The sequence below is a fragment of the Electrona antarctica genome (genome assembly GCF_951216825.1).
Source record: "Electrona antarctica genome assembly, chromosome: 18".
Taxonomy (NCBI): Eukaryota; Metazoa; Chordata; class Actinopteri; order Myctophiformes; family Myctophidae; genus Electrona; species Electrona antarctica.
The window spans coordinates 13,529,782-13,542,281 of record NC_136799.1 but is presented as its reverse complement, the minus strand read 5'-3'; the positions used below and the strand labels follow the sequence as shown (position 1 = coordinate 13,542,281).

Below are 12,500 nucleotides of genomic sequence, written 5' to 3'. Positions count from 1 at the left end.
TTTAAAAATAGCAGATCTACAATTAAGCTGCTATTTTTTTGGGAAAAAAATGTGAAAATGTGGCGCAAATCTTATATATTCTTTCAGAGGGAACGTTTTTAACTCAAATCTTTGCATCTGGGGGGGTCCCTGGAACAACATATTTTCAGATGGGGGTCGGCGGCCAATTACATATATATTTTTGGGGGTCCTTGACATGAACGATCTACATATAAACATGGGTTTTTCAGAAAACTGTCAGGATTTAGAAAGCATTTGTAGAATCGTCCTCAGGTCAAAATGGGGTTAAGTTCCCTCTCTTTCTCATTTGTATTATTTTTTTTATTGATGGATATCTTTTATTAATCCCGACAAAGTTACAGATTACGGTCAGATTCCGCAATATACAAAGGTAACAAATAACAATACAACCACAACCGTACTGTACTGTTATTTGACCTTTGCCGTTGCATGGTTGCACCAGAGGCTCCTATGGGCTGGCGTGGTGGTGCTTAGGTAGGTGTAGAACAGGGAGGAGCAGGGTGGAGGGAGGCCCTCCAGAGGCTCCTATGGGCTGGTGTGGTGGTGCTTAGGTAGGTGTAGAACAGGGAGGAGCAGGGTGGAGGGAGGCCCTCCAGAGGCTCCTATGGGCTGGTGTGGTGGTGCTTAGGTAGGTGTAGATCAGGGAGGAGCAGGGTGGAGGGAGGCCCTCCAGAGGCTCCTATGGGCTGGTGTGGTGGTGCTTACGTAGGTGTAGAACAGGGAAGAGCAGGGTGGAGGGAGGCCCTCCAGAGGCTCCTATGGGCTGGTGTGGTGGTGCTTAGGTAGGTGTAGAACAGGGAGGAGCAGGGTGGAGGGAGGCCCTCCAGAGGCTCCTATGGGCTGGTGTGGTGGTGCTTAGGTAGGTGTAGAACAGGGAGGAGCAGGGTGGAGGGAGGCCCTCCAGAGGCTCCTATGGGCTGGCGTGGTGGTGCTTACGTAGGTGTAGAACAGGGAGGAGCAGGATGGAGGGAGGCCCTGAGTCCAGAGGCTCCTATGGGCTGGCGTGGTGGTGCTTTGGTAGGTGTAGAACAGGGAGGAGCAGGGTGGAGGGAGGCCCTCCAGAGGCTCCTATGGGCTGGCGTGGTGGTGCTTACGTAGGTGTAGAACAGGGAGGAGCAGGATGGAGGGAGGCCCTCCAGAGGCTCCTATGGGCTGGCGTGGTGGTGCTTAGGTAGGTGTAGAACAGGGAGGAGCAGGATGGAGGGAGGCCCTCCAGAGGCTCCTATGGGCTGGTGTGGTGGTGCTTAGGTGTAGAACAGGGAGGAGCAGGGTGGAGGGAGGCCCTCCATAGGCTCCAGTGGGCTGGCGTGGTGGTGCTTACGTAGGTGTAGAACAGGGAGGAGCAGGGTGGAGGGAGGCCCTCCAGAGGCTCCTATGGGCTGGTGTGGTGGTGCTTAGGTAGGTGTAGAACAGGGAGGAGCAGGGTGGAGGGAGGCCCTCCAGAGGCTCCTATGGGCTGGTGTGGTGGTGCTTAGGTGTAGAATAGGGAGGAGCAGGGTGGAGGGAGGCCCTCCAGAGGCTCCTATGGGCTGGCGTGGTGGTGCTTAGGTAGGTGTAGAACAGGGAGGAGCAGGGTGGAGGGAGGCCCTCCAGTGGGGGCTCCCTGGAAACACACTGGTGTGTTTTGGGAATTCAGGTCTGGGACAACGGCGTGTGCGTGCATGCGCTTGCGTGCGTGCGTGCGTGCGTGCATGCGTGCGTGTGTTAGTTATAATAAGGCTGATGTCTGTATATCAAAGTTCTCCACCAGAGTGTGCTGTAAACACATTCCCGCCCCTTATAGGTTAAGTTCCCATAGCTTTAATTTATTCATTTGTTCACAATTAATGTGATGTTGTGCAGTTCTCAGTGAGTAATTAGTATTCACTTTGTTTAAATTGACTTTATTTAAAAAAGGACGTTTTCCTTTTCCGCTCGTTAATGCACAAACGCTTCCCTTCCCTGTCTGTCCGTCCGTCCGTCCATCTGTGTGTCCGTCTGTGTCAACCTTCTTCTCAGGTCTAATTACCACAGGTAATTGGTGGAGAATGTCAGACGTGCTGTTTGAAGCAGGTCTTTAACCCATTTCGACCTGAGGACGATTCTACAAATGTCTCATAAATCCTGACAGTTTTCTGAAAAACCCTATGTTTCTATGTCAGTGGTTCTCAAACATTTTCATGTCAAGGACCCCCAAACATATATGTAATTGGTCGCCGACCCCCATCTGAAAATACTGTATGTTGTTCCAGGGACCCCCCCCCCCCCCCAGAAGCAAACATTTGAGTTAAAAACGTCCGCTCTGAAAGAATATATATTCAAAGATTTGCGCCACATTTTCACGACTTTTCAAAAATAGCAGACCTATAAGCTCGTATTCAATATCTAAAGCATAACATAATGCTAACACCAAAAGGGGTTCCCGCCCAAAATGGGTTAACAGGTGATCGATAGCCAGTCCTCCTGTGCTGCTGCAGCATTATGGCGGTCCGTGTTCACAGTCATGTCTCTCAGACCACTGATAGAATCAATACTAATGTCCGGACATGATGAGGGAGGGGGGGAGAGGAGAGAGAGAGAGCCCCGGTGGTTTCCCCTCCTATATATATATAGGTTCAATGTTTGTTAATTAACGCCATTGACAATGAAGGGAATTCTTGTTTTGACACCGTTTGTTTTATATCATCATTACATCACCTAATCATTGAATACCCTCCTCGATGTTGTAAGATGATAAGAGCGCCCCTCGCTTCACACGGGTGTGATTTTATTTTTAAATAACTAGACCCTGGTCTAGACTTGGTAAACTGGACCTGAATTGGCTCTGTATGGGGCAGCAGTTTCAGTAGTTACCTGACGTCGGTTCCTTTATTCTCACTACGAGATGGAATAAAAGATGAACAAACCAAAGGATTATTGTACCAAAAGAAACAAAACGATTATACCAATTTAAACAAATTTGATTACATTGGTGCAGAGCCGTAGGCCCTCCCTCGCCCCGCTCATCCCATAGAGTATATATATAATAGAGACTGAACTGGCGCGAAGCTCCGCCCCCCCCAGCTATTCATGTCAGTGGAAGTTGCTCAGTGGCGTTTTGAAGCACCCGGAAGACTGCCGGAAGTCCCTCCCAGGACCTCAACTTTGAGGTCCTGAGTGACGTAGGGCAACCGAGCGCTCAACGTTAAAGCCCAGCTGCACGGGGTTTCCCGGTCATGAATCCACGGGTCCGCCTGTAGTCCCTCCTCCTACCACTAGGACCCAGAGCTTCAACGTTGGAAAGTCTGCCTGCCCCCTTGGCTCATCCTACCAATACAAATGTAGCGACCAGTGAGCCGCTGCATTGGTGAATGTAAACCAGGTGATGTAAACCAAAGCTTTGGCCATGTCTCACGACCCCCCCTCCCCACCACCAATACAAATTGGATCATAAATAAATACTGAAACCAGATATAATCATTAAGGAAGATAATTTGGAGACCCCCCAAAATAATGTCGGCAACCCCCGAGGGGTCGCGACCCACATGTTGAGAACCCCTGATGTAAACAAACAGCCTTGTGATTGGAAGTAGAACGGAAGTGGTTCTAGTACACATGCATGCCTGGTCTATCTGGCAGTGCGTCACCGCCACCTAGCTACCTGGCATGCACACTACAGCATTTTCAGTCACTTGTTGCGCCTCCGTGTAAACGCTGAATAAAAAGTGAGAACGCAACGGGACTTTGCCGTTTTCTCTGGAGACCAGTGTTGTGTAAAAGTGGCCTGAGTGTGTTATTTAGTTTGTATCGGTGTTTGTCACGTTTGTATTTTTGTCTTAGCATTTTGGTAGACATTGTGAGATAATTGTATTGTCATGACCAGATTATTAGAGTGGGCAGTGACCTGGAGGTTGCAGTGGTGCTACTGTACCTTACTTACTGCAGTCACTTTTCTAAATGTAAACATTGCAATATTGTTTCCATGGTACAGGAAGTGTGGGCTTACTTACGTACTTACTTACGCCTATTACCCCTTCTGGGGTTTAGGCCGTTGACAAGAGTTCTCCAAGCATCTCGGTCCTGAGCCAAGTCAGCCAACACCTCCAGCTGTCCCCAAGTGTGGCCCATTTTCTCCAGGTCTTTGTGCCAGGTGTTTTCGTGGCCGACCTCTCTTTCTTTTCCCTTGGGTTCCACCTGAGGGACTGTCTTGTGGTGTTTGAGGCTGGTTTACGGAGAGTGTGGCCTATCCATCTCCAACAATGTTTGAGGATCTCTTCCTCTGCTGGTTTTTGGTTGGTGCGTTGCCACAGTTTTGTTTTGTTGCTAATGGTGTTAGGCCAGCGGATCTGGAGGTGTTGATGAATGGCTGGATTTTGTTTGTAGTGTTCATAACTTCCCAGTGGTCCTCCAAGTCTCAGCACCATAGTGTAGGACTGACTTCACATTGCTGTTAAAGATCATGATCTTTGTTGTGATGGCCAGGTATTTCGCACTCCAGATGTTTTTTTTGTTGGAGGTAAGCTATAACCTGACTCCGCCAGATGGGGCAGCAGAGAGTACACTGGGTTCCCCCCTCCTGCTCCCATCTGGGAACTCTCAGGCAGACTTGATGCCCGGCCACAAAACGGCCTGGCCAATCAGCAGCAGCTAGAAGCTAGAAGCTGCTGCTAGAAGTTGCTAGAAGCTGCTGCTGATTGGCCAGGCCGTTTTGTGGCCGGGCATCAAGTCTGCCTGAGAGTTCCCAGATGGGAGCAGGAGGGGGGAACACAGTGTACTCTCTGCTGCCCCATCTGGCGGAGTCAGGTTAGGTAAGGTACCCTGGCCTTGCCAATCCTTACTTTCACATCAGCATCTGTTCCACTCTGACAATTCTGCCAAGGTAGGTGAACTCCTCAACCTCCTCCAGTGCTTCGCGTTCCAGCATGATGAGTGCAGTGCTTGGTAGAGTTCATTCTCAGGACTATGCTTTTCCCTCTGTGGATGTTAAGACTGAGGCGAGCTGAGTTAGTTGCGATGGTGCTGGTCTTTTCCTGCATCTGCTGTTGGGTGTGAGAGAGAAGGGCCAGGTTGTCCGCAAAGTCGGAAGAGCGGGCACTAAGGAGAAAATCACACCCGTGTGAACTGAGTGGTGCAACTCCCCCCCCCCCCCCCCCCCCCCTCTCTCTCTCTCTCATTAGAAGGCAACAGTGCAGCACTATCTCTCTCTCTCTCTCTGTTTCTGGCACAACAGCGCCCCTACTGGTACCCATAGTAACATAGTCACACACAAACATAGAAACATAGTCACACACAAACAGGTTAACACGGACATTGCTGTTCCTTGGAGTGGTTGCACCACTCAAAAATGATATATATATATATATATATATTTGGAAAACAGTCTTAAGTATATAATGTAAAGTATTCATGATTAGAACATGACTGATCATTTTGACAATTAAGGTCTAATGTGTCTTCAATTTCTACAAATCGCTACGAAACCTATTGATCCATTTTTATTTGGGGCATAAACAAGAAGTTGAAGGGTCAATTTAAGTCTGATAATGAGGTACCGTGCATGTTCACACTGCATGTATACTTTACATTAGTTGAGACCATTTTTCAAATATATATATTTTTTACATTTTGTATAAAAATACCAAAATAGCACATTTTACATCGAGGTGCCCACTCTAACTTAGTTCTCACTTTTCCTGTAACTGTTTCCACACCTACAGTATATGGCTAGATAGCTACGTACAGTTGGGTGCCACCAATATTGTCCCTTATCATTTGACCCATTTAGGCCTGACCTCAAACTTTTAAAAAATCCTTCTAAATCCTCCAGTTTTCTGAAATAAATATTTTCACGATTTTTCAAAAATAGCAGACCTACAAGCTCGTAGCGCGCCACCGAGTGGCGCGCTACGAGCTTGTAGGTCTGCTATTTTTCAATAGCTAAATTATAACATAATGTTTAAAACACCAAAAGGGGTTCCCGCCCAAAATGGGTTAACTGTCCTTTTGCGCAGATCACGCAAACCTCAGCAAAAAGAAAAGGACAATATCGATGGCCTCCAACTGTAGCTACGTAGCTTCTCCACCAAGACCAGTTAGGCCAGTACACAGTTAAACAGTGTACGTATAGCTAAAAAGGCAGATCAAGCTTCGACGAAGCAATTAAAAAAAGACAATCTCAAATAAGAAGAAAGGAAAAAGAAAATCTCAAAGACAGAGAGAGAGAGAAAAAAGAAACATAATTAAATCTCAATTTTCATTACATTTAGCGCTATAGTGAAATGATGTCAGTGGACAAAAGGGATAGAGGAGAGGGTTGGGGGTTGATATCCAGCTACACTGTATAGCATCCAAGACCATTTCAAAGGCAGGGGAGTCGCTGAGGAAAATGAGGCCACGCCGCCCGCCGTGGATGTGGAAGAAGACGAGGCCTTTATTGTACAAGGCCTGATAGCAGATATGTCAGGGAGAGAGCGCTTTAAAAGGAAAGAGTAATTAGCGTGGCATCCACTAATGGCCGAGGCCTCCACTTAGAGGCTGCTGCTGCTGTGTGCACTGAAATCCTGTGTGTGTGTGTGTGTGTGTGTGTGTGTGTGTGTGTGTGTGTGTGTGTGTGTGTGTGTGTGTGTGTGTGTGTGTGTGTGTGTGTGTGTGTGTGTGTGTGTGTGTGTGTGTGTGTGTGTGTGTGTGTGTGTGTGTGTGTGCGCGTGCGTGTGTGTGTGCGCACTGAAATCCTCTGTGGGGGCGTCTGCTCTGAGCGCGGTCACACGGGGGAACACACAAGGCAACGGAGCGCTACCACACACTGTCACATCAGAGATGGCGCACGTGCGTGCCTGTGTGTGTGTGTGTGTGTCGGTGTATGTTTGTGGACTAGTGCACTTGTATTGCTATACTTCTGAGGTAGAAATGTAGTACAATTTTTGAAAATTGAGGCATTTCCATGGCCCTCACAAGAGCAACGGTTGTTTTATGTTCGAAGTAAGGATTTGGGAAGTTAGGCTAAACAATTGGGGAAAGACTCCGGTTGGGGCTTGGGGGTTAGGAGGTTTCTTTTCCCCCTATTTTAACACTTTCCAATCTACAAGCGGACTGTGTCGCAGCGTGTCAGGTTTTGGTCTTGTGGATCTGCTATTTCCCCACCTATTGTTCATCTATTTCCGTGGCCCTCCTAAGAATGTTGATGTCCTCGCAAGTATAGTAAATCAAACGTGTACGTGCGTGTGTGCGCTGTGAGACTGTTTGTGTCTGTGTGTGTCACATAGGAGCAGACAGCCATGACAGACAGTGTAAGACTCATCGAGATGGGAGAGGTTGGCAAGAACAGGCCTCTAGGGGCAGCAGATACTAGCAGGACAGGGCAGTCTCTCTCTCTCTCTGTCTCTCTGTCTATCTCTCTTTCTATCTCTCTGCCCCCCCTACATGCTTCAGTTCACAAGATGACAGCTGCACTGGCCTTGGTTGAAGCCCGGGCACGCACGCATGCACGCACACACACACACACACACACACACACACACACACACACACACACACACACACACACACACACACACACACACACACACACACACATAGAGACACAGACACCCGCGCACACACATGCATGCAGATGCACAGACAGTTTCCACATGCCCTCCCACTGGCACCCAGATATCGTCTCTGTCGGGCAGAAACCTTGTATCTCCATATTTTAACTTTTGGTGTTTTTTCGTAAATCAGCGTCCTACTTCGTCACACAAAAGTAGAACGAAAATAGCCGATCTTCAAGCTAAACATGCGTTGCATCGCGACGCGTTTTGGACTTGTAGATCTGCAATTGTTTTAGAGGTGCTCCGATCAGGTTTTTTTGGGGGGCGATCCCGATTGTTTTTCTCACCATCGGCCGATACTGATCTTGTATTGTAAAGGGAATTAATTATTTGTTATATATAATAATTTATTATATGACAAAACCCATGTCAAAAATGTTCCTGTGTGTCTGTGGCGAGGAAGGTAGAATGTTTAGGCCTGTCAAGATGCAAAGTGATATTATACTATAATCTATGTACCACTTAAATGGTATAAAAGATCGATTTCTCCTGATCGGGTACATTTCCGATCACCGATCAAGTCATTTGGAGTGAAAATTGGCCGCGATCACCGATCAGTGGCCGATCAATCGAAGCACCTCTACTATTTGTGCTACTTTTTGGGAATGTGGATCCTGAAAAGTAACAATTTTGGTACAAATATAGTACAAGGTTTCCTGCACCCAACATCGACAACATGTGAGCAAAGTTGAGAAACGCTTTTTTTTTTCCTTCACTGTACGTTCAAGATGATTGCTCGCTCATTTTCTACTGCAGCGAGCGCTGGTGTTGGGGTTGTCTGAAACCACTCAAGAGCCGGCGGACTCGCGCCACGTTGCTTTTTAATTTGACAAATAGGCCCGGCGCCAATGCTCCATAGTCCGACGCCTGCCCACACACTGTCAATATCTACACCAAAATGAAATTTTATACTCCCCTCTCCGCCATGTTTGCTCTCTCTCCCGCCCTCTCTCTCTCTCCCGCCATCTCTCCTTCCCTCTCTCTTTCGCTTTCTCTCTCTCTGTCTCTCTCCCTCCCTCTCTGTATGTCTCTCGCTCCCCCCTCTCCTCTCTCTCTCTCTCTCTATGTCTCTCTCCCTCTCTGTATCTCTCTCGCTCTCTCTCTCTCTCTCTCTCTCTCTCTCTCTCTCTCTCTCTCTCTCTCTCTCTCTCTTCTCTCTCTCTCTCTCTCTCTCTCTCTGGGATTGGTTTTTGCCTTACAGCTTCAAACTTTTAGTCCAATTACTGTATCATTCACTGTTTCCAATTAGCAGCGCTGGCAGTCAGAAGTGTACCAGTGCCAATTTGAGAGAGATGAGGAAAAATTGGTCGGGAAATAAATGTGTCCGTGTTACAGTTCGGGCCCTTCTGCGCACGCACACGCACACACACACACACACACACACACACACACACACACACACACACACACACACACACACACACACACACACACACACACACACACACACTTCCAGAACATGCTTACAACATTGTCTCCATTGTTTGTGTCTGTACTGCAGCCAGTGACAGCAGGGTAGTGTCGTGTGCGGCCGTGTGGAGGATGCCGTCGGACTGGGAGTCAGGAAGTCACGAGTCGCCCGACGACTCGGCCCACAACCCGCTGACCCTGGAGATGCTCTGTCACCTGGACAGCCCTGCCCACGGCAACACCTCCTGGTACGTACACACTACCACGCTGAGAGTATCTGCACTTTATACTTGAGTGGTTTGTTTGGCAGTGGTGGAAAAAGTCCTGACCATTTTTACTTAAGTAAAAGTATCAATACTGCAATATAGAAATACTCAAGTAATACTCAAATAAAAGTAAAAGTCCAGAATTTATAATGTACCGGAGTACACAAGTATTGGCATCAAAATGTAATTTAAGTACTCAGAATTTACTTTTGCTGGGACCCCTGGAAGGGCCCCACTTTGACAATCACTCCACTACATTTCAAAGACAAATATTGTACTTTTGTGACTCTTAAGTAAATTTCTAGGGAGGGGAAAGGGTGACATTATGAACTTACCACTCAACACAACCAATGTGCAAAACGAAGCAATAAGCCATACAAGAGGCCATGGTGTGCAGTGGATTAGAGAAGAGCTAAGAGGGGTAGAGAGGCCCGACATGGAGCAGAGGGCGGGCTTCTGAACCCCGTAGCTAAGAGGGGTAGAGAGGCCCGACATGGAGCAGAGGGCAGGCTTCTGAACCCCGTAGCTAAGAGGGGTAGAGAGGCCCGACATGGAGCAGAGGGCAGGCTTCTGAACCCCGTACCGTAGAGAAGAGCTAAGAGGGGTAGAGAGGCCGGACATGGAGCAGAGGGCGAGCTTCTGAACCCCGTACCGTAGAGAAGAGCTAAGAGGGGTAGAGAGGCCGGACATGGAGCAGAGGGCGGGCTTCTGAACCCCGTACCGTAGAGAAGAGCTAAGAGGGGTAGAGAGGCCCGACATGGAGCAGAGGGCGAGCTTCTGAACCCCGTACCGTAGAGAAGAGCTAAGAGGGGTAGAGAGGCCTGACATGGAGCAGAGGGCAGGCTTCTGAACCCCGTACCGTAGAGAAGAGCTAAGAGGGGTAGAGAGGCCCGACATGGAGCAGAGGGCGAGCTTCTGAACCCCGTAGCCGTTCAATCACAGTAGTAAACCACGTCGTCGCATGAGTTCTTGCTTTTCTAAAACGCTTACCACAAACAGCAAAATCATAGACATCACATATCCCAATTAAAATGTTACTTAACCCATTTTGGACGGGAACCCCTTTTTTCAGTACTTTAGCTATTGAAAAATAGCAGATCTACAAGCTCATAGCGCGGCACTCGGTGCTACAAGCTTTTTGAAAAATTGTGAAAATGTGTCGCAAATCTTTGAATATATATTCTTTCAGAGCAAATATTTTTAACTCAAATGTTTTGCTTCTGCGGGGTCCCTGGAACTACATATTTTCAGATGGGGGGGGTCGGCGGCCAATTACATATAATGCTGGGGCTCCTTGACATGAAATAGTTTGAGAACCACTGACATAGAAACAGGTTTTTCAGAAAACCGTTAATGGGAGTCTATAAAACTTGCGACTGAAAAGATTGTGGCGCCTGGGTTCTATTTTGGTTAAATATTCTTGGCAGTAAATTTCACTCTCAAATATGTGTGGGGTCATCTTGGTTCTAGTGACTGATATTGATCTTCTAATGCGTGAGGGCCTTGTTTTTCCCAATTTATTTTCCTTTCTTCTTTCAGATGCTGTGAGTTTTATTTAAGTGCACTTACAGTCACAAAGACTATATTTAATGAAGAATTATTCTAAAAAAAACAGATCCAGTCTGATTGGCTGAGTCCCTTTGCAACTGATTCAATACATTTACAAAGGTAAACATCACTGCACTAATGTGCACTGTTTATGTGCCAATACTACAAATACTGCACCATGATGTACGGTTCGGCACCTTCCATGCACTTGTAACGTCGCTGTTTGTACTTTGTAGAGGGAGTCGAGGGAAATTATACTTTCTTGTAGGAAATATTCTTGTATTGAAGCGGTTATTAAGTAACATTTTAACTTAGATCTGAGGACAATTCTAAAAAAGTGGCTTCTAAATCTGGCTGTGTATAACGTGTCTCGCGATCGTTATTTTAATTAAAGGACCGCTTCACCACTTTTCAACCTATCTTCATATAATAGGTCCTCACTAATAATCTTGAAAAAATGGCGCAATTCTTTTCTACTCGGTCTGTGTCTCATAGGAGGGCTGTGGGCAGTTCAGAAACCGTCTTCCAGTGACATCATCGATGGGGAATACAAGCTAATACAAACTGCAGGCTTTCTAGTCCTGAAAAGTTGCAATGCGAAAATGGAAGCCATCGTTCTCACGATAATGAAAACCTAAACATTTTTGTACAAAATCTTGTTTAAAAAATAATCTTCCTAATGATGATGTCACTGGAAGACGGTTTCTAAACTGCCCACAGCACTCCTATGAGACACAGACTGAGTAGAAACAAATTGTGCCATTTTATTATATGAAGATTATATGAAGATAGGTTGAAAAGTGGTGAAGTGTTCCTTTAACCCAAAACGTAAATCCATCATCGCAACACTTTAGTTATGAGCCGTGAGTAAAGCTTGTTTTGATCAAAAAACGCATTCTGGGAAAAGAATCCCAAGATAAAAAAGGTTTAAAATAAATCTGTTCTGCTGGCGATGGACGGCTGGTTGACTTCTGACTTCCGTTAAGTTGACGTTCACTCGATCGCATAGCAACCCAGGGCTATTCATACACTGCAAGGTGATAATCAGCCTGATCTAACTTATATAAACTAAAGAAAGCGAAAAGACGTTTCTTTTTCTTTCTTTTTTGCATTGTGGGCTTTCATGGAAAAATACATTAACCCATTCTGAGCGGGAACCCCTTTTGGTGTTTTAAGCATTATGTTATAGTTTGGCTATTGAAAAATAGCAGATCTACAAGCTCATAGCGTGCCACCGAGTGGCGCGCTATGAACTTGTAGGTCTGCTTTTTTTTTTTTTTGTGAAAATGTGCCTCAAATGTTTGAATATCGGAAGTCGGCGGCATATTACATATAATTGTTGGGGTCATTGACATGAAATATTGAGAACCACTGATATAGAAACATAAGGTTTTTCAGAGTTTTTTTTTTTTTTTTTTTTTTTTTTTTTTTTAAGATATTTTTTTTGCGGCTTACACCTTTTTATTGGTTTTTTTGAAGGGACAGACAGTAGGCTGACAGGAAACGGGAGAGAGATGGGGGAAGACATGCAGTAAAGGCCGTGTCGGGCTCGGGAGTCGAACCCGCGGCACACTGCGACTGGATTACCAGTCGGGTGCCCAGACGGTTACGCCACCGCCTGGGCGATTTTTGTTTTTTTTAAAGGACATTTTTTTAAATGTCGCCGTCAGGCCTAAATGGGTTAAAGATGTTGGTCTCTCTCAGAGCT

The 12,500-nt window shown here is 46.6% G+C and overlaps 1 protein-coding gene across 1 annotated transcript in view; it reads left to right on the top strand.

The window, feature by feature from the left end:
- eipr1 (EARP complex and GARP complex interacting protein 1) overlaps positions 1 to 12,500 on the top strand; it is an 87,934-nt gene that overhangs the window by 9,809 nt on the left and 65,625 nt on the right. Inside the window, exon 4 of the mRNA XM_079527638.1 lies at positions 9,070 to 9,226. Within this exon, the coding sequence (XP_079383764.1) occupies positions 9,070 to 9,226 (157 nt within the window). The remainder of the gene's footprint in view (positions 1 to 9,069; positions 9,227 to 12,500) is intronic.